The sequence below is a fragment of the Stegostoma tigrinum genome, chromosome 30 (genome assembly GCF_030684315.1).
Source record: "Stegostoma tigrinum isolate sSteTig4 chromosome 30, sSteTig4.hap1, whole genome shotgun sequence".
Lineage (NCBI taxonomy): Eukaryota > Metazoa > Chordata > Chondrichthyes > Orectolobiformes > Stegostomatidae > Stegostoma > Stegostoma tigrinum.
Genome location: NC_081383.1, coordinates 32,720,294 through 32,741,388, shown reverse-complemented (window position 1 = coordinate 32,741,388; position 21,095 = coordinate 32,720,294). Strand labels below are relative to the sequence as shown.

At 41.3% G+C, this 21,095-nt stretch overlaps 1 protein-coding gene across 3 annotated transcripts in view; it reads right to left on the bottom strand.

Moving 5' to 3' along the window:
- Positions 1–817: 817 nt before the first annotated feature.
- The window catches only part of LOC125465996 (cytotoxic T-lymphocyte protein 4-like), a 96,194-nt gene continuing 75,916 nt past the window's right edge, over positions 818–21,095 (bottom strand). For all 3 annotated transcript variants that reach the window (XM_048560069.1, XM_048560070.1, XM_048560068.1), the window contains exons 2-5: positions 19,072–19,428; positions 18,508–18,555; positions 9,018–9,110; positions 818–1,075 (exon numbers count right to left, since the gene is read on the bottom strand). In XM_048560069.1, the coding sequence (XP_048416026.1) occupies positions 1,002–1,075; positions 9,018–9,110; positions 18,508–18,555; positions 19,072–19,408 (552 nt within the window). In that variant the 5' untranslated portion in view covers positions 19,409–19,428 and the 3' untranslated portion in view covers positions 818–1,001. The remainder of the gene's footprint in view (positions 1,076–9,017; positions 9,111–18,507; positions 18,556–19,071; positions 19,429–21,095) is intronic.

Genomic DNA, 21,095 nt, shown 5'->3' with positions numbered 1-21,095 from the left:
GGTTGCAGGAACAGCAACTCATATTCCGCTTGGGAAGCCTGCGGCCCAATGATATCAATGTGGATTTCACCAGCTTCAAAATCTCCCCTCCCCAAAGTGCATCCCAAATCCAGACCAGCTCATCTCCGCCTCCCTAACCTGTTCTTCCTCTCACCTATCCCCTCCTCCCACCTCAAGTAGCACCTCCATTTCCTACCTACTAACCTCATCCCGCCCCCTTGTCCTGTCCATTCTCCCCGGACTGACCTATCCCCTCCCTACCTCCCCCCCATACTCTCCTCTCCACCTATCTTCTCCTCTATCCATCTTCAGTCCGCCTCCCCCTCTCTCCCTATTTATTTGTTTGCATTTAATGCCCTGATATCCTTTTATTTTTGTAACAATTTACAGAGGATGGTCTCAGAAGAGGAATTACCACCATGTCTGGAAAAAATACTAATTAAACCTGATCAGATGTTACCGAAATAGTTTTTGTTTCAAATCAATCTTCTGTGACCACTGCGCTGCAGTACTTTTTTTTCTGTTCTTGTTAGGATGTGTTTTTTTTTCCCACTTGGTAATTGTCTGGAATGAAGAGTACAAGGAAGTAGGTCAGTGTATAGAGTACTGTCACCACTGATGTGAACAAAAGTTGTAGCAGACCTCAAACGGGCTCTATATGACATTGCACATCACAATGAAATACATTGGGCCCGCATATTAATCCATAAATTAAGTCCAGTGCATGAAATATCAATTGTTTACTTGTCAATACAGACTCCCATACAGAAGGAAGGTTGACAGATCATTTAAAATGACAAACTCTTTTATTCCTCAGTTCAAATTTGCAGCGTCAGTCTCTGACCAGTGTGCTTTCAAATGGACAGGATCAAAGCCCGACCTTTTTTCAATATCTTGAAGATCTCACAGTATGTCAGCTCTGATCTTTTAAAATGCAGCTATTTCAAAGCCATAATGAGGGCTTTTGGCACTTCGGTTCAAATGTCTTCAGATCTCCACCTCTACTTTACTTCTGTTGGACGATAGTTCCCACTGGTTTTGTTTCTGTGTTTAACGTTGACATATTCAGGTTCCCCTGTGGAAAACAGAAAGATGCCAATCACTCTAGTTCTGGCACATTACTCAGAAACATTGTTCAGCATCTTCCTGGTGGATTATGTTAGATTGGTATTCTTACTAGTTGAGAACCTCTGTAAAGGATTACACAGAGGTCATCATGCAGAGGTCCACCAAGTATGAAAAATATGGGAAAGAAAATGAGATAAGCAGTAGTTATACAATACTAAATTTCTAAAGAATTTCTAAAAGGATGGTAGTCGTCATTTGCTTGCGAGTTGTTATCTAAGGATCTTTGGTGAATTTCTGCAATACATCTTGTAATACAGAGATAATGGGAACTGCAGATGCTGGAGAATCCAAGATAACAAAATGTGGGGCTGGATGAACACAGCAGGCCAAGCAGCATCTCAGGAGCACAAAAGCTGACATTTCGGGCCTAGACCTGCCATCAGATGAAGAGTCTAGGCCCGAAACATCAGCTTTTGTGCTCCTGAGATGCTGCTTGATCTGCTGTGTTCATCCACCTTCACACTTTGTCATCTTATAGTACACACTGCTGGTACTGAGGCTTGATTGTAACTGGAGTGGATGCTTGGAAATGTCATGCCAATCAAGATGCTGTTTTGTCTTGGATGGTTTTAGTAGTTTTATTTTATTTTGAATGGATGAGGGCATTGCTGATTAGGCCAGTATTTGTTGCCCATCCCAGAGGGCAGTTAAGCATCAACTTCATTGCCGTGGGTCTGGAGTCACATGTAGTCCAGACCATGTGTCATGCTTTTTGAGTGTTGTTGGAGCTGCAGTCATCTAGGCAAGTGGGGAGTATTCCATCATTGATAACAAAGTGTGGAACTGGATGAACACAGCAGGCCAAGTAGCAACTTGTGCTCCTAAGATGCTGCTTGGCCTGCTGTGTTCATCCAGCTCCACACTTTGTTATCTCGGACTCTCCAGCATCTGCAGTTCCCATAATCTCTGTAATTATATCACTCCCCTGATTTCTGCCATGTCACAGTTTGTGTTGGTCACACTTTAGGGAGTCGGGAGGTGAGTTACTCCCTATAGTATTCTTAAGTCCTGATTTGTTCTGGTGGCTACAGAATGTTGAATCTCTAGTCAGTGGTAACTCCCAGGATGTTGACAGTATTGGATTCAATGATAATAATGTTATTGAATATTCAGAGGTGATGGTTAGATTCTCTCTTATAGAAGGTTATCATAGCCTAGCATTTGGGTGGGACAAATGTTACTTGCCATTTTCAGCCCATGCCTGGATATTTCCATGTTGCATTTGGACATGGGCTGCTGCATAGCCCATCAAGAGATTTGATGACAAAATTCTAGGTTGTCATACAAGTGCAACAATGACAAAGTTAACACAATGTGGAGCTGGATGAACACAGCAGGCCAGGCAGCATCAGAAGAGCCGGAAAGCTGACATTTCGAGTTGGGACCCTTCTTCAGAAATGACAGAGTGTCATGCCATCAAAGCTGCTTTCTGAATGAGGCTCTAAACCAAAGCCCATCAGGCCTTTCTGGTGGATGTAAGAGATCTTATGAGTCAACTTTGAAAAACAGTGGAGTTTCCTCAGTGTCCAGCCTAATGTTTATCATGGAGCCACCAAATTTAATGGCATGGAAAGAACCCCTTCAGCCCATCATGTCCACACTGGCTATCAAGCACCCACTACACGAATCCCATATTCTAGCACTTGAGGGAATGAGTTCCAAACATACCCAGCTCTCTGGGTAAAAAAGAAATCCTCAAATCCCCTGTAGACCTCCTTCCCCTCACCTTAAATCTATGGTACTCTTTGACAAAGAGAGAAAGTCTCTTCCTATCTATCCAATCCAAGCCCCTTATAATTCTGTACGCTTCAATCAGAAACCCTCTCAGCTTTCATTTCCCTCAATCAAATTGAGAAAATAGATTATTTGACAATGATCACATTGCTGTTTATTGGAGCTTTCTGGGTACAAGGTAGAAGCTGCATTTCCTTACGTTGCAACAGTGGCAACACTTTGAAGGTGCTTCATTGGCAACCTGAGGTCATGAAAGGTCTCTCTTTACATTAAGTTTGATAAAATTAAGACAGGTTGGAAATCAGAGACATTCAAATCATTGAGCTCGATGTGTGTTGATTGGATTTGCTTAGGTGTTGATGAAATTCAACCAAAATATATGTATGTGATGAGGAAAAGTTGTTGTGTAAAACTGAATCATTGTAAAAATCAGAGATAATGGGAACTGCAGATGCTGGAGAATCCAAGATAATAAAGTGTGAAGCTGGGTGAACACAGCAGACCAAGCAGCCAAGCAAGCATTTGTGCTGCTGAGATGCTGCTTGGCCCATTGTAAAAATCAGGCTTTTGATGGAATGCTTTTTGTGTCCTTACTACATCCTGAGATTCACTTCTACCTTGAAATGAATTCATTGTTGTCAGCCAAAGCAGCAACCACTTTGTTTGGTTCCACGAACTGCAAATGATGAATAACCTGGTAATCTGTTTTCTGTGTAAGAAATAATCCTGCAATGGAATCTTTCAACCCACCAGTCACTTTTGCTCCCCCCAACAGTGTAACAATTTACCATCTAATCTGAGATTCCACAATACTTATCCATTAGAATTTTCCATATAATGCCATAAACGCTCCCCTTTCAGATTGAAAAGCCAGATCCCACTACCTCTCGGGATGTCCTGCACCATGTGCCCAAAGTTCCGTGAGATGGAAATCGATCTGTTCAGTCATGTGAAGGCCCACAGCAAAAATTGACTGCTGTGTAATGAAAAGTTTGAATTCTTCCAATTTTTGCTTGCAAATCAAACCACTTACGCTCGGGAGCCTTTTTCTTCCCTGTACTGCTTCCAGGATTTAAAAATACTCGAGGTGTGATCTGATAAGGGTACTGTAAATTTTGATCACAACTAACCTGAATGTTAAACAACTGGCTGGTTGTGTAGTTTAACGTTGCTTTTTGTTGCTACTGTGTATTGTTTGGACATGTTTAACGTTGAGTTTACTAGGATCCTTATCTTACTGTCTAATTCCTCATTGGCTATTTCATCAGCGTTCACAGAGTGTGTGTTGCTTATTTTTCTGTCCTTTTTGCAGTACCGTGCACTTGTTTGTATTAGATTTTATCTGCCACTGTTCTGCCTCCATAATTATCTTGTCCAACTCACTGCAATTTTTGCATCGCTTCTGTCAATTATGCTGCTGCTTCCAATTTAGTATCATCTGAAAATCTGACTATTTTGTAATGTATTTCTGAATCCTGCTCAATTATATAAATGAGAATAACCCTGTGGCATCCTGCCAAGAGTTTCTCTCAACCACTCTTCAACACAACGTGTCTCCTTTAATTCATTGCTTTCTAACCTCCACTTTATTGTGGATCCATTCCTAAGAGGTTTTTGAATCTCCAGAAATAATTTAATGTGTGACGTCGTCAAGTATCATTTTGTATGTCAAGATTTTCTATAAAGTATGGCTCTCCATCATCCACTTAGGATGTCACATCTCCAAAGTAAACTAGGAGTTTGGTTAAACTCATTTGAACCCTTGCTGGCTGATGTCCACCATGTTACCACATGATAGCAAAAAATGGCTGAACGCACTGAATACTGCAAAGGCTATGGACCCTGACAACATTTGGGTAATAGTACTGTAGGCTTGCGCTCCAGAACTTGTCATGGCCCTAGCCAAGCTGTTCCAATACAGCTACATCCGTGCGATAATGTGGAAAATTGCCCCAGTGTTCCATATACACCAAAAAGCAGGGAAAATCCAACCCACTGAATTGTAACCCTTTAGTCTACTCACAACCATCAGGAAGGTGATGAACAGTTCATCAACAGTGGATTGCAGTGTTTCAAGAAGGTAGCTCACCTCCAACTTCTCAAGGGCAATTAGAGATGGCCAATCAATGCTGTCCAAGGCAATGGTGCCCAAATCCCGTGAATTAGTAATTTTAACAATTACACTTCCTTGACTTTTAAAACTAGAGACATAGAGTGAAAGCAAGGAAGTTATGTAAACCCTTATAAAGCACTGATTAGGAATAACCAGCTCAGTGATGCTCAATTTGGATGTCACCAGGACCACTTAGCTCCTGACCTCATTATACCCTTTGTTCAAAAATGGACAAAACAGCTTGGGGGCGCTATTTTCCCTGGAGCATTAGAGGCTCAGGGATGACCTTATAGGGGTTTATAAAATCATGAGGGTCATAGATAGGCTAAATAGGCAAGATCAATTCCCCAGGGTGAGGGAGTTCAAAACTAGAGGTTTAAGGTGAGAGGGGAAAGATATGGGAGGGACCCTGGGAGCAACTTTTTCATGCAGTGGGTGGTGCGTGTATGGAATGAGCTTCCAGAGGAAGTGAAGGAGGCTGGTACAACTACAATATTTAAAAGGCATGTGGATCATTAAATGAACAGGAAGGGTTCCGAAGGATATGGGCCAAATACTGGCAAATTTGGATGGAAGACGATTACCTAGCTGTATTATCACTGGACTGTTAATCCGGAGACCCGAATAATCTTCTGGGGACCCAGGTTTGAATCCCACCACGGCAGATGGTGGAATTTGAATTCAATAAATATCTGGAATTAACAATCTGATGATGACCATGCATCCATTGCCGATTATCGGAGAAAATCCCATCTGGTTCACTAATGTCCTTTAGGGAAGAAAACTGCCATCCTTATCTGGTCTGGCCTACATGTGACTCCAGACCTGCAGTAATATGGTTGACTCTTAACTACCCTTTGGGCGATTAGGGATGGGCAATAAATGCTACCTGGCCAGCAATGCCCTCATTCCATGAATGAATAAAGGAAATGGAACTAGATTTATATAGGATATCTGGTTGGCATGGATCAGTTGGACTAAAGAGCCTGTTTCCATGCTATATATCTCTATGACTTTATGAACTCCAGAGGGGAGGTCAGAATACCTGTTTTTGACAATAAGGCAGCATTTGACTGAGAGTGACATCAAGGAACCCTGGCAAAACCATAATCAGAGAGAATTAGGGAAAATTCTTTGCTGCTTAGAGTCATATCTAGCACAAAGGAGAAAAGTTGCAGTTGTTCGTGGTTATTTATCTCTGCTGAAGTTCCTCAGGATAGTGCCTAGGCCCAAACATCTTCAACTGCTTCATCAATGACTTGCCCACCATAATAAGATCAGAGGTGGAATATTTGGTGGTGTTTATACAATTTTCAACACCATTCATGACTCCTCAGAGACTGCAGATTACCAGTCCATGGCAAAATATAACACAATAAGACTTGCACAATATCCAGGCTTGAGCTGACAAGTGGCAAGTAACATCTGTGCCAAACAGGAACCAGGCGATGATCATCTCCAACAAGAGAGAATTTGTTTCCTCTTAACATTTAACAGCATTATCACTATTGAATCCCCCCACTCCCAACATCCTGGGGGTTACCATTGACTAGAAACTGAACTGAAATCACGTATAAATATTGTGGCTGCAAGATTATTCAGAGTATAGGAATCCTGCAGTATGTAACTCACCTCCTGACCCTACAAAGCGTGTCCACCAACTATGAAACATAAGTCAGGAGTTTGATTGAGTGCTCCCTTTTTGCCTAGGTGATTACAGCTCCAATAACACTCGAGAAGCTTGGCACCAACCCGGACAGAGCAACTGATTGCTTGGCATCACACCCATGAACATTCTGTCCCTCCACCACCAATGCTCAGTATTAGTCAGGTAAACCATCTACAAAATGAATCCTCAAATAGAACCTTCCAAACCTGAGACTCATACAATCTAGGAGATCAAGGACAACAGACATCTGTGAACAGCACAGCCACAGGTTCTCCTCCTAGCCATTACCTTTTTGACTTGGAAATATATTGCCGTTCCTATAGTTTTATTGGATCAAAATCCTGGAACTTCTTCCGTAGAGCATTGTGGGACTACTTTAAACCCATGCCATCTAGTTTTGGACTCCCCTACCCTCAGGCAAAAGACCTCATCTATTTGCCCACTCCATGCTCTTCATGATTTTATAAATCTGGATATGGATTGCAGTGGTTCAGGAAGGTAGCTCACCACCAATTTTTCAAAGGCAATTAGAGATGGCCAATAAATGCTGCCCCAGCTAGCAATGACTATATCCCACGAATTAGTAATTATTAAAAATTACTGTAAAGTTACACTTCTTTGACTTTAAAGATTGTCATAGAGTAAAAGTAGGAAAGTTATGCTAAACAGTTATAAACCACGGGTTAGCTCCTAACTGGTTAGTTGAATTGTGGCCTATTATGGGTAACCCACTTTTGGAAGGAGGCCAAGACACAAGAGCGGGCATTGAGAGAATGTGATAACATGACTGAGCAATTTCATTTGCTTATTGGTGCTAGAAACATGGGCTTATTCTCTACTAAGCAGTAAAGATGAGGAACAATTTAATCTCAGTATTCTGAAAGACTTTGATACGGTAAAAAAAGAGTAAGTGTTTCCAGTAGCTGCAAGCTCAGTAACCAGAGGATATGAATTTAAGGTGGTTAGCAAGTGGGGGCAATGTGATAAACCCTACAAGGTACTTAATTAATCTCTTTATGGAGCTCATTGAATACAAGTTCTCTTGGTTTCCTGCTATAGCTGAGCACTTTGTAAAGCAGACTCAGTGATGACAAACAGATAGGTTACTGCCACGTTGTGGATATCTGTTACCACTTATCTCCAGCTCAAACCTCTATCTGTCCAGGGTTGAGACGAGCCTATATACCATGAGCAGTGGCTCTATTTGGTGTTCAATAATGAATGATGTTCCTTTCCAGTCAGGCTTCCTGAGTCATTACAAACATAAAGGAAAATAATTTATGTATTGCTTTCATTTAGAATACACTACCTGAAAGGGCCGTGGAAGCAGATCCAATGGTTTTCAAAGAAAGGTACGATTATAAGATCAGTTGTCAACAGCAAGTGTTGAATGAGTGCAATGTATGATAAACCTGGTGGTGGGAATTAAAAAGGCTACACAGAAAATCCTCCAACAGAAAGTGTGGGAAGAAACAATCTGTGGTAAACTACATTAAGAGACTCCAGGGTCATGATTGCAAGGAGAGATTTCAGCACAGTATAATCAAATTAAAAATACAAACTGCAACAGTCTGCAAGTACCAAGGGATCAGAGGATGCTGAGGAGCGAGATAAACTCTTCTTGATTATTACACCCAGCACAGACACAAAAAATATCTTCTGGTTTGCTGATGTCATGGTTAATGATCAGGGAACTGAGTTTATTTTGAACATAGAAAATACAGTATCTATTCTTTCAGATTCTAATTCTAGCAGACATTCAAATGGCATTGAGGCAAACACTTGAAGGGAGGTGTTTGAAGAACTATCACAAAACAACAGAGGAATACAATTATTTGGACAGTTTTATAGAGCTGGCATAGACAGGACGGATTGAATGGTCTTCAGTGTGCTACCTTTTTATGATTCCTAAATACACCGCTGTAAATGATACAATTATTTTTCACACAGAATGACACTTAGATTAATTATTTTTAATTGCTAGCTTGTCACCCTTTTTGAATATGGGTATCATGTTAATTTTTTTCATGGACTAGTATCTTCCCTCTCTCCAATGACCATTCTTTTAATGCTTGTCAGAACCATGCAAATCTTACATAGAACATAGAACATTACAGCACATTACAGGCCCTTCGGCCCTCGATGTTGTGCCAACCTGTCATACCGATCTCAAGCCCATCTAGCCTACACTATTCCGTGCACATCCATATGCTTATCCAAAATCTTGTCCCTACTTGTTTTCAGAATCCTGGGATTAATATTACCGACTCTTAGTGATGTGTTTGTTTTGAGCATTTTAGCACTTCTGGTCCATTTGTATCAATGTTTACTGTTTAAACATCTTTGCACAACAGATTTTATAATCCTTCTTACCTTTTCTGATTAATTTCCTGGCCAAAAAGAAAGTGGTAATTGACACAACCAATATGATAGACAATATGCACCCAATCAGGATCCATGTTGAGCCTGCCAAATAAATAAAGTTATCAGATCACTATTTACTGGCATCATTTATCAATAAAACAATGGGTATCACTGAAAAATATACAACAATAAAAAGAAGATATACCTGATTTAATCAAAATGGCTAAGTCATGAATTCATTGCTGGCTGAAGAGTATTCTCGCGCTACACAAGGTATTACAATGATGCAGGATTGGTTGGATAGATGAGAAGGTCTTTACCTGTCCATCATTGTACATATGTTATTTTTCTTATTTCATGTGGTCTTCATGAATCATCAGATCAGTGCTTGGATACAGTATCACAGAAAAAAATTATTTTCTCGGATACCACCTGTCACTATTCAAGATGAACCCCTACATCAAAATATTCAATCACATGAGCCTGTGAGTTATTTGTATCTAACAATTCATCCCATCTTATGGACTCTATGGCATAGGGATATATATGCACACATACAGTATAAATGACCGGAAATGTTATTATCACATTGTGGATATCTGTTTCCACCCGTCCCTGGCTCAAACTGTTGTTTGTTCACATTACACAATCAAACATCTCCTCCATGATCCAACATGCAAAACAGGATTCATAAAATATTATCAATTGACTACGTCTTTGCCTTCCACAGTTGGCCGAATTGAATACTGCTCATTTATGCAAGGCAGGTTAAATGTTTAAGAAGTGCAAAAGCAATAGTGTTGAAGCTGAAGTTCTATTTGGCAAAAAGTTCCTTCCGTTACGTAGTACAGAAGCAAATTGTGCCTTTTTTAAATGTATTTGCCTGCCTCCTTCTTCAAAATTTTGCTGATCTCTCCACACCATTGGACTTCTGAGATCTTTCTCAAACATCTTCAAACTCAAAAAAATGAGTTCACTGAGATGTATCCTTTCGACTCAGAACCTCTGGGCCTACATAGCTCAAATGTTAACCAAATGACTTGTATTGACACAGCCTCTGTCTGAGACTTGTATAACATTCTTTACCTGCCCCACATCCCTGTGCTTCATGTCGGGAGAGAAGCCTCAAAAATCACCTCTGAAGAAACTGCTGTTGATTTTTAAGGTCTTAGTTGTGGAAAACGTTGTTAGTGTTCAATTAGATATAGCAAAATTCTTTTCAGTACAACATACCATATTGTTTAGCTGATTTTTTAATATAATCCTGGTTATCAAAACAGCCACCTGTCAACTTGGCACTAAATTCTAAGGCAAAGGGCAATTAAACAGGGAATAATTGTGTTCTTATTGGATAAGGGAGCATCTGAGGAATATTATCAGAATATGAAACTGTAAGCAAGTATGCACATTGAAAGTGGTTCAATCAAATAAAACATGTCTTATTCTAGGATGATCCTGTAATCTTGCATTGCGGCAATCCTGTTTTTTTTAAAAAAATAGTTTTTTTTATTTTTTCATGGGATGTGGGTGTCATTGGCTAGGTAGTATTCATTGCCCGTCCCTAATTACCCAAAGAGCAGTTAAGAGTCAACCACATTACTGTGGATCTGGAGTCACGTAGGCCAGATCAGGTAAGGATAGCAGTTCCCTTCCCTGAAGGACATTAGTGAACGTGATGTGTTCTTCCCAACAATTGACAATGGATTCATGGTCATCATTGATTGTTAATTTCAGATGTTTTATTGAATTCAAATTCCACCATCTGCCATGGTGGGATTCGAACCCAGGTCCCCAGAGCATTGTCTGGGTCTCTGGATTAACCGTCCAGTGATAATACTACTAGGCCATCACCTCCCTGGTGGTATTGTTTACAGCACAGTGTAAAAATGGCAACATCAACTTTGCAGGGAGCTGAGAGAGATGCCAGGAGTAACCAAGCACCAGTTCTCAGCTGGGTTGGGAGGTTTTCAGTGAAAGAGGATCCAAATTCAGTCACCCCATGGTGAGTGCACACGAAAGACTCACAGAGCCCTGGGACCTGCCAGCCAGATAATGCATGCGACAGAAGTCGAATCACAGAAGACCATAAGTTCCAGAGGTAGTCCACAGGGTTGCCAGAGCATGACAGAAACAAAAGCAAGCCCGCAGCAGTCAGAAACAAAGCAAGCTCAGACATCAGCAGCAGTGAGTGTCGGATGAGCGCAGAATGCAAGACACTCAGTTACGGGAAATACAAGGGCAAACAGAAAACCCTCCAGCAGCAAGCATATGAAGAAAGATAGTGTGGTAAGCCGCATTAAGAGACACCAGGGTCACAAGTACAAGGAGAGATGCCATTTCTCCACAACATAATCAGTACAAAATGTAAAATACAGGTTGCAACAGTCTACAAGTATCAAGGGATCAGAAGATGCTGAGGAGCAAATTGAATTCTCCTTGAGATATCGCACACAGCACAATATTTCACAGACACACAAGGTGAATTCTGGTTTGCTAATATCATGGCTAATGGTGAGGAAACTGAAGTTATTTTGGGTACAGGAGACGCAGTATTTATTCTTGCACATCTCACACTGTGGCTGAAGCATAAGCTTCCTCAAACTCTTAACTTTTAGTGTCTAAGATTAATTCTGAGTAGGCCCAGCATGGAGGAGAGTTAGGTCCTACTGATTTTTCCAGAGCAAGCACAGGGCCTGGAATCGTCGGATGCTACATCAGGAGAGGCGATGTCGGCGAGGTAGGCCCAGCGGCAAAAGATGGAGCCTGAGGATCGGCAACTTCATTGTTGGTTGGGGCCAGCATTGGCTGCAGCAAAGCGGTGGTGGAGGGCTATGGGCCCAGCGGCAAAGATAGTGCCTGAGGATCAGTGACTTTGATATTGCTTAGGTCAGGTGTTGATAGTGATGGCAGAGAGATGGCAGCATAGGGACGCCAACACTGCTGAGCTGGCCCTCTTTGAGCTCTATCTTTTTTCTCCCTTATTCTTAAATTAATCAGAGTGGCTCCTTCTTGTGGTGACAAATGTAAGCTTTTCACTATATTTCATTGTATTCTTACTGTAAAATACACATGGCAATAAAATCAAATCAAAATCAGTAAGAGTATGAGAATGGGTGATCATTTGCTATACGGCAGAGAGATCACCAAAACTTTGTACATCATTTCTGATCACCATTGTTACTTATTAAATATGAACCTTTTTATAGCTTTGAATCTTCTTTATAAAGCAGTAGCAGTGCAGGAAGGTGATGTTGCTTCATTACTCTGTGGAATCAAACTTCTTCAATAAAACACCCTTCCGAAAATATCAAATGGATTTGTGAAATGTTCATTTTTTATGAAGACTCTAATTGTACGGAACAGAGGCAGTGCCAGCAGTGAAGATGACCAGCCCCCATTGAATGGGAATGAAGATACCATTGTTATTAACCTTGCATTCTCCTAGGCGCTTTGGAAAAAAGCATTGATGTTGAAGTAGTAAAAATTGAAATACTTCCTATTGCTAAAGGGACTGCTCCAGAGGAAATTAATTCACAATAGAATATTGAGGATCTTCAAGTTGAACAAGTAGCATATCTAAATGGGCAACTGGATTTTTAATGCACTCAACAAGGCAGCTCACTACCACCTCCTCAAGGGCAATGAGGGACAGGCTATAAATGTTCACGCAGCTAGCGACTCCCACATCCCACAAATGAATAAAATCAAAGAATAAGGCCAGGAAAAGGAAACCTCAGAAAATGAAAAATAAATCAGACACTTGTAGCAGCTACTTGATAAGTTACAAAAAAAAAGTGAGACCTCCTGCAATCCAATATGAGGAAGAGAGGGGAACAGTAAGGTAACTGAGTGTGAATGGCTACCAGCTTTTCAAGAACAGGAAGAATGGTTCACTGAAAAAGTGACTAGAGAAGAGTACAAGCTGGAAACTGATAAAAGAGAAGATGATGGACAACTTTCATAAATTCAGTACAGAAACAGCCATTGCTCATGAAAAACAGACAGAAAAAACAGACACACTGATGAGGGCAATAGAGTCAATTTGCTGAAATATTCACATTTCCAAAATCGCTGTGAACATTACCTGAGGAAAATATGCTATAATCAAGGTTGTCTTATCAAGTGAAAAATAAATTCTTGCATTTAAGAAGAGAGATCTTAGTTTACATTTGCAGAAGACTATATTTTGAAAGCAAGCCTTCAACAATGAAAAGGATCATCATTTGTCTTTTGAAGAACTAATTAGAGAAAAATGTGAAAGAAAATGTAAACTGAACTCCTCAATTCTAGCCAGTATAAATTCTGAGGTGAGATTAATAATTTCATGGAAGTGGCACTCCCACTGCCTCAGAAATAAACAGTCCTCATCGTTAATTTAGAGATGTTGTTGTCCACTCCAGACCAGCCTCCAGGTCATGAAGGAGAGAATGTTGTACCATTGCCTTTATATTCAGATTATCATCAGAGACTAGAGCCCTAGTCTGCTAAACATTTTCCTTCTGAGAAGAATGATACAGATCCATCCCCCCCATCCTCAAAAAAAAGCCAAGAATATGGTTTTGATATCAAAGCCTTGGCCAGAAGAGATTGTGGTGGTGTGTGGAAGGGAAGGTGAGAGCAGAGACAGAAATATTTAGCTGAATAGCAAGTAAACAGGTGACGTATGATCTGATTAATTAAGGCAGAGAAATAATTACAAAAAGTAAAAAATAAGACAGTGCTTGAGACCAATAAAATGGCTAGAATAACATGATAGGTTTAAGAGTCATGCGCAAAGTGCCAATATTCAGCTATTAATACTTTACTCACACTATTTGACGCTTGTGATCACCGGCAAAGACTTGTTATGCAGCCTATCGGCACGCCACTCATGCTATTTGAACTATCTTCAGATGCTCTTAATTACCCAGACTGATCTTGCAATTCCCTCTACACCTATATTTTCTGTGCCTGTGCGCTTTCCTCTACCTCCCCTGATGAAGGAGCAGCACAATGAAAGCTTGTTATTTCAAATAAACCTGCTGGACTATAACCTGGTGTTATGTGACCTCTAACTTTGACATACTGTGTCAGGACACCGCTGACTGATGGGTGCCTCCATGGACTTTGGTGAGGACTACTTCCCTCAATGTTGAGACATGGCTGCCTGCTCAGTCGGTGTGTTTGCCTCATAAGCTGCAGCCTCTGCTGGGAAGAAGGCCATTCACTAGCCTTCCCCTATAGTCAGAGTCAGAAGGAGAAGGGAAGGTAGAGGGGTCCCAAAGTGGAACCATCCCACTTGATTAAATGCCATCTGCCACCAAACTCAGTACAGAGCATTAAAAGATTTTATATGTGGTAGCAGGACTTGGAAAATCAAAAATGATTTGGCTGAATTATCATGGTTTTGTGAAAAGGAACGTTTGTTTGACAAATCTATCAGAGATTTTTGTCACAAGATAGATAAGTGGAACTAGTGATTGGTGTAAACTTGGTACATTGAAAGGTATTCAAAATGTTTAGTGTCACAGAAAATCTCTTTGGATGCTCTAAAGGTAACTATGGGTATGAACTTCCATATGTGTAGTTTTTCCCTGCCTGGAGCAGATGCTATTTGTAATGTGGTTTAGTGTGCTATCTGCTTTTGCACAGGGGGTCCACTGAGGCTCTGGATTCCAGGAGAAATGAATAAATTATTTTCTCCCTTGTCACTGATGGAATAAGCATGGAGCTTCATGAGGATTGCAGGATTCTCACTGTCTGAGTGTTGTGTTAAAATTCTGAGCTGCCTCATAACCGAGGGAGAATCCACTGTGACCATATTGTGCAGGTAAATGCCTGGTATCCTAGCAGCAGTCATCAACTTGTCATTCCACAACAATTTGCTGTGTCATCAACTTTGAGTGACTGCCACAAACCTTGGCTGTTTTTTTTTGATCAATGACAATGATCTTTTCATGATGTGCCTCACGTCTGTGGTGCACATCCTACAAATTACATGGCAGCATTGAAATAACCACATCAGCTGTGATAGAGGAAATCACTGGGGAGTGAAATTAGAGTTATCACAGCCCAGATTAGTCAAGAAAAATCCAATTGTTCCTAATGGGGGAGGCACAATGGCTCAGTGTCTAACGCTGCTATCTGTGGCATCAGAGACCCAGGTTCAAATCCAGCCTCAGGTGACTGTCTGTATAGAGTTTGCACATTCTCCCTATGTCTATGTGGGTTTCCTCTAGGTGTTCTGGTTTCCTCCCACAGTCCAAAGGTATGCAGGTTAGGTGCACTAGCCATGCTAATTTGCCCTACAGTGCTCGGGGATAGAACAAAGAAATTACAGTACAGGAACAGGCCCTTTGGCCCTCCAAGCCTGCACTGACATGCTGCCCATGACGATTAAAGCCCTCTACCCTTCTGGGGACTATATCCCTCTATTCCCATCCTTTTCATATATTTGTCGAGACTCCTTTTAGAAGTCACTATCGTGTCTGCTTCCACTACCTCCGCCAGCAGTAGGTTCCAGGCACCCACCACCCTCTGTGTAAAAAACCTTGCCACGTACATCATCTTTAAACGTTGCCCCTCACAACTTAAACCTACAGCCCTTAGTAACTGATTCTTCCACCCTGGAAAAAAGTTTCTGACTGTCTACTTTATCCATGCCCTTCATAATCTTGTAGACCTCTATCGGGTTGTCACTCAACCTCCGGTATTCCAGTAAGAACAACCCTAGTTTCTCCAACACCTCCTCATAGCTAATGCCCTCCATACCAGGCACCATCCTGGCAAATCCTTTCTGTATCCTCTCCAAAACCAACACATCCTTCTGGTAGGTTGTTATCTTGGGATTACTCCCTGTGCCATGTGCCAGGGAGGCTCGAAATAAGAGGATAGTGCAGCTCAACACGTGGCTAAACAGATGGTGTGAGGGGAGGGTTTCGTATCTGGGCCATTGGGATCTCTTCTGGGGCATGTGGTACCTATACAGGAAGGACGGGTTGCTTCTAAACTGGAGGGGCACAAATATTCTGGCTGGGAGGTTTGCTGACATCATTCGGGAGGATTTAAACTAGCTTGGCGGGGATGAGGGGTGGGAACCAAGGCAATGGCGAATTGACTGAATGGGAACTAGAGAGTAGAGCCAGTAAGACTCAGAGGAAGAGCACGCGGTGTGTGGTTGCTGATCAAAGCAGACCTGGTGGACTGAACTGCATCTGTTTCAACACAAGAAGTGTAAAGGGTAAGGCAGATGAACTTAGAGCTCAGATTAATACTTGGAACTATAATGTTGTTGCTATTACAGAGACTTGGTTAAGGGACGAAAAGGATTGACTGCTTTACATTCCAGGATGCAGATGTTTCAGGTGTGATAGAGGGGGACATAAAAGGGGTGAGGGAGTTGCACTACTTGTTAAGGGGAATATCACAGCTGTACTGCGGGATGAAACCTTGATGGCTCATACACCAAGGCCATATGGGTAGAGTTCAGGAACAGGAAGGGTGCAATCACAGTGTTTGGGCTTTGCTATAGGCCTCCCAACAGCCAGTGGGAGATAGAAGAACAGATTTTGGCAAGATTTAAGCAGCGGGAGAGGTGACAGCACAAGCCAGGGGGCTGCCAGGAAGAGAAGGTACAAAAAACTTCCGATAAAAAACTCACCTCGAAAATAGGCGGAATAAAGGCTGAGCAGGAGCAAATGTGGACATGGGGACTGCTGCGTAAGTGAACTAATATTCAGGCAGTGGCACCCGCCTTCTGTAACCAAAAAAAAACTCTGTGTGGAGGGTTGGGAAGGTAAGCTTTGTTTTTCTTTCTCTTTAGCACTTTTGGCAATCTAGACCACAGAAGATGGAAGCTAGGGCAGTTGCATGCTCCTCTTGTGGGATGTGGGAGGTAAGGATCACCACTAGTGCCCCTACTGACTTCACCTGCAAGAAACCCACCCAATTCCAGCCTCTCACAGACTGCATTAGGGAGCTGGAGTTGGAGCTGGATGAACTCCGGATCATTCGGGAGGCTGAGGGGGTGATAGACACGAGTTATAGGGAGGTAGTCACACCCAAGTTACAGGATAAAGTAGCTGGGTGACCATCAGGCAAGGGAAAGGGAGCAGGCAGATAGTGCAGGAACCCCCTGTGGCTGTTTCCCTCAATTAGAAGTATACTGCTTTGGATACTGTCGGGGGGAGATGACTTACTAGAGGAAAACCACAGTTGCCAGGAAGTGGAGGGGCACTAACAGAGCTCTTTGGGAGGGTTTAAACTAGCTTGACAGGGGGATGGAAACCATAGCTACGGATCAGAGGATGGGGTAGCTGGTGTACAGGCAGATACAGCATGAAGAGAATCTGTGAGGAAGGACAGACAGTTGATAGGGCAAAGTTGCACTCAGTGCAATGGGTTAAAGTGTGTCTATTTTAACACAAGAAATGTCACAAATAAGGATGATGAACTTAGAACATGGATCAATACTTGGAGCTACAATGTTGTGGCTATTACGAAGATTTGGATAAAACAGGCACAGGAATGGTTGTTGGATGTTCTGGTGTTTAGATGTTTCAAAAGAAATAGAGAGGGAGATAAAAGACGAGCAGGAGTGGCATTGCTAATCAAGGATGGTATCACAGCTGCAGAAATGTGCAGGATAAGTTGGTTAGCCATGTGACATGCAGGATTACAGAGATGGAGTAAGGGGGATGGTCTTCAGAGGGCTGGTATGGACTTGGTGGGCCAAAAGGCCTGTCCCCTCACTGAAGGGGCTCTCTAATGGAGCACGGAGTGAGCTTCACGCTCCTCATCAGTGTAAGGAGGAACCTGTGCCACTGGCTACAGAGGAGGTATGTAGCTGAGGAGCAAGAAGAAGGAAGCCATCACAATTCCTTTCTAGACAGCCTGCCCAAGATCAACGAATTTATCTGCAATATCCATTAATTCAGAACCCAATTCCCTGTACTCCAACAGTTCCACTCCTGCCTTCCTTCTGTTTCTGACCATCAAAGCAAATCACACACCCTGTGCCCCCAAAAATCAAGCAAGAGCGATTTGCCAAGGTATATGAGATAAGTAGTTGGTTTTATATGAAAAACTTCAGTTGTTCACTTTAATGTTAGCTACAAGAATATCAGATTTGATAAATTTGCGTTCACAACTTGGGATTTGAACTCATAAACCCTGCCATTGTTGTAAAATTAAGCCTCATTTTAAATGTTTGCCTGAATCTTTGCTTCAAAAAGATTGAATCAATTTATACTTATATCCAGAGTATATTATAAGGGAGTGCCCAAACTCTTTACTCAAACCCCATACACTTTCTAGCGAGAGTCACAGGGCAGTGAGCAGGAACCAGTGTTCACCTTTCCCACCCCATTTCAGAGCCAAAAGGTCTGCTGAAGCTAACTTTACACCAAAATACCATCAAAGCTTGGATCTGCCACCAGCACACAATGCAGAGCCAAGATACTGGATGAAGAAAATCATTATGCTGCATCTTCGTAATTATAAACAGGAAATTGCCACATACCACCAATTGTGTTGTCATTGGAAGACACTGCCATTTCATTGTTGACAACTGGAAATAATAAGTACATGTATTATTCAATTTGCTATAGTAGTGAAACTCCGAGTTCTCAAAACTAGACTGTTTGCTAAATTAACGTACTTTCTCAGTTGTGAAATACTTTGAGAATAAACAACTAATTAAGTGAGAATAGAGAGCATATGGAACAAGTTGCCAGAGTGTACATTCAATCACAGTTTTTCTGAAAATGAGAGCAATTTGGAGCTCTTTCAAGAGGTCAATATTCTATAAAATAGATCAGGGTCAATGTAGTCTGCTGGACTGGATTCAAATGCCTAAATATGTTGGAGAGGAATTTTTCAGGTATTTGGACCCCTGATTGCCCCAGGAGTTATACCTGCTTTTTAACTCAGGGATTGCTTGATGGACAGGGAGCACCCATACCTTATTTACTGGAGAATCATAGCTTCATGGGACAAGCTAGAAAGACCAAGCAGTCTTTTCCTATCATAATCATATCTATTCATTTTAATAACCAAAAAGCAATCATTTACAAATAACACATACCTTGGACCTGCAGGTGAGTGCCATTCCCAGACATTCTGAGCACTGGTGGAGGAATCTCAATTAATACCTCACAAACGTACATCCCAGTGTCATTCCGGTTTATTTGGGAAATAGACAAAGTGCTAATTGTGTCATTGAGAGAGTGTTTCATCCTTTCGGTGTAATCCGGGTTAGGCATCGTTATGTTCCCTTTGGATGTCAGAACTAGAGTCTTTTGCTCTGATAAAACTTTGCTCCATTCGATCCGCCGTTCCAAACTGGAGCTATTAATCCAACAAATCATTGTTGCTGTCTCTCCTTCCATTGCCGAAAGGAGAGGTGGAGACTGTGTAACCATAAGAATCACACTGTTCCCAACTGTAAGGAAAAGAAAATGCACAAGGATTGAACTGTTCAGTCTTTGTATAAGAATCTTCCGGATATCACCCCCTATTGTTTTCAGTTATTCATGCAACTGTATGCACTCAGCCATCTAAAATATTTCCAACAACAAATGATCAAATAAAATATTTTATGTGATATTGATTGCAGAAGGCATATTTGCCTGGATGACTTGATGCTCACTTACAAATTGTATTATAAGAATATCCACCTGAGCAATAAAAACAAACAGCATGGCTTCTTTTCAACAATTTATCCAAATGACAAGATCATTAGGAATGCAGTGTTCCCTTTTTAGTGAATTGTAATGGAAATGGACCAAATGAATGTGTTCTTATTCTCTATCCTTAGAAGATCATTCCCCATTAGTAAATTGAACAGACTGGAATAACATCCCAGTGCCATTCTAGAGAACGTCTTCTGTATATTCTTTAAGGTCCTAAAATCCTTTCAAATTGTGGTTGTTTTAAGTAATGCGTTTAACGACTGAACTAAAGGGAAATGAGTGTTAATAAATGTGTATATTAAACACCTGTGGGATACCAACCAGTATAATATGTACAATTATGTTTCTGCCATCAGACTTACCCAGAATTGAACACATTACTCCATCTAGGACCTGGCTAAAATGTTATAAATTGGTATAATTTGGTATAAATTGTAGCTTTTGTACGATAGCTGTATGCTTCTATTAATAAATCTCTTATGCATTTTTAAAAGCCTTCTCAATTTGATCTGCCACCTTCTGAGATGTATAATATATACATCCTACACTTTTTATTCCTGGCTAACAGTAAATTTGTATTGCCCCCCTTTCATTTTTCCTGCCAATTTACTTCAAACCTTTCTGCATTAATTATTCCAGCCGTCTATCTTCCCAGCTCACCATGTTCTCCTGAAGTCTGTTACCATCCCTGCAAAATGCTTATGATGGCTCAAACCATCCAAATTCTAGATGTCAGAGTCAGAATGTACAACCTGAGATGTGCATTGGTCCTCCGTAGGAGTCTGGATGCAATGACCTTTTTGAGAATTGAAAGGGAGGCTTGAAGTTCCAATGGGCAATCCCCCTTCTCCTTGAGCATACTACAAATGTATCCAATTCTGTCTCGAAGCTGGGAGCTTTAGATAATTCTGATATATTTACATGAATAGTTGCCCTGGAAAAGTAAGACAGGAAAGTTATAGTCTAGCTCCCAGGCAAATCCCAACTATTCACCAGACCGTACCACTCTGACTATCTCATGTGATTTAGTTTGATTTGATTTGATTATTTTCACATGTACTGAGATATTGTGAGAAATATTGTTTTCTGAGTCATCTAGACTAATCACACCTTACATGAGTACATCAGGGTAATAGAACAGAATGCAGAATATAGTGTGAGAGCTAAAGAGAAGGTGCAGAAATAGGTTAATTCTAATTTATGAGAGGTCCATTTAAAAGTCTGATAACAGCATGGAAGAAGCTTTTCTTTAATCTATTAGTATGTATTTTCAAATTTTTGTGTCTACTGCCCAATGGAAGAGTGTGGAAGAGGGTGTAACCAGGGTGGCAGGGGTCTTTGACTATGTTGGCTGCTTTCCTGAGGAAGTGGGAAGTGTAGATGGAGTCAAAGGAAGGAAGGCTGGTTTTCGTGATGG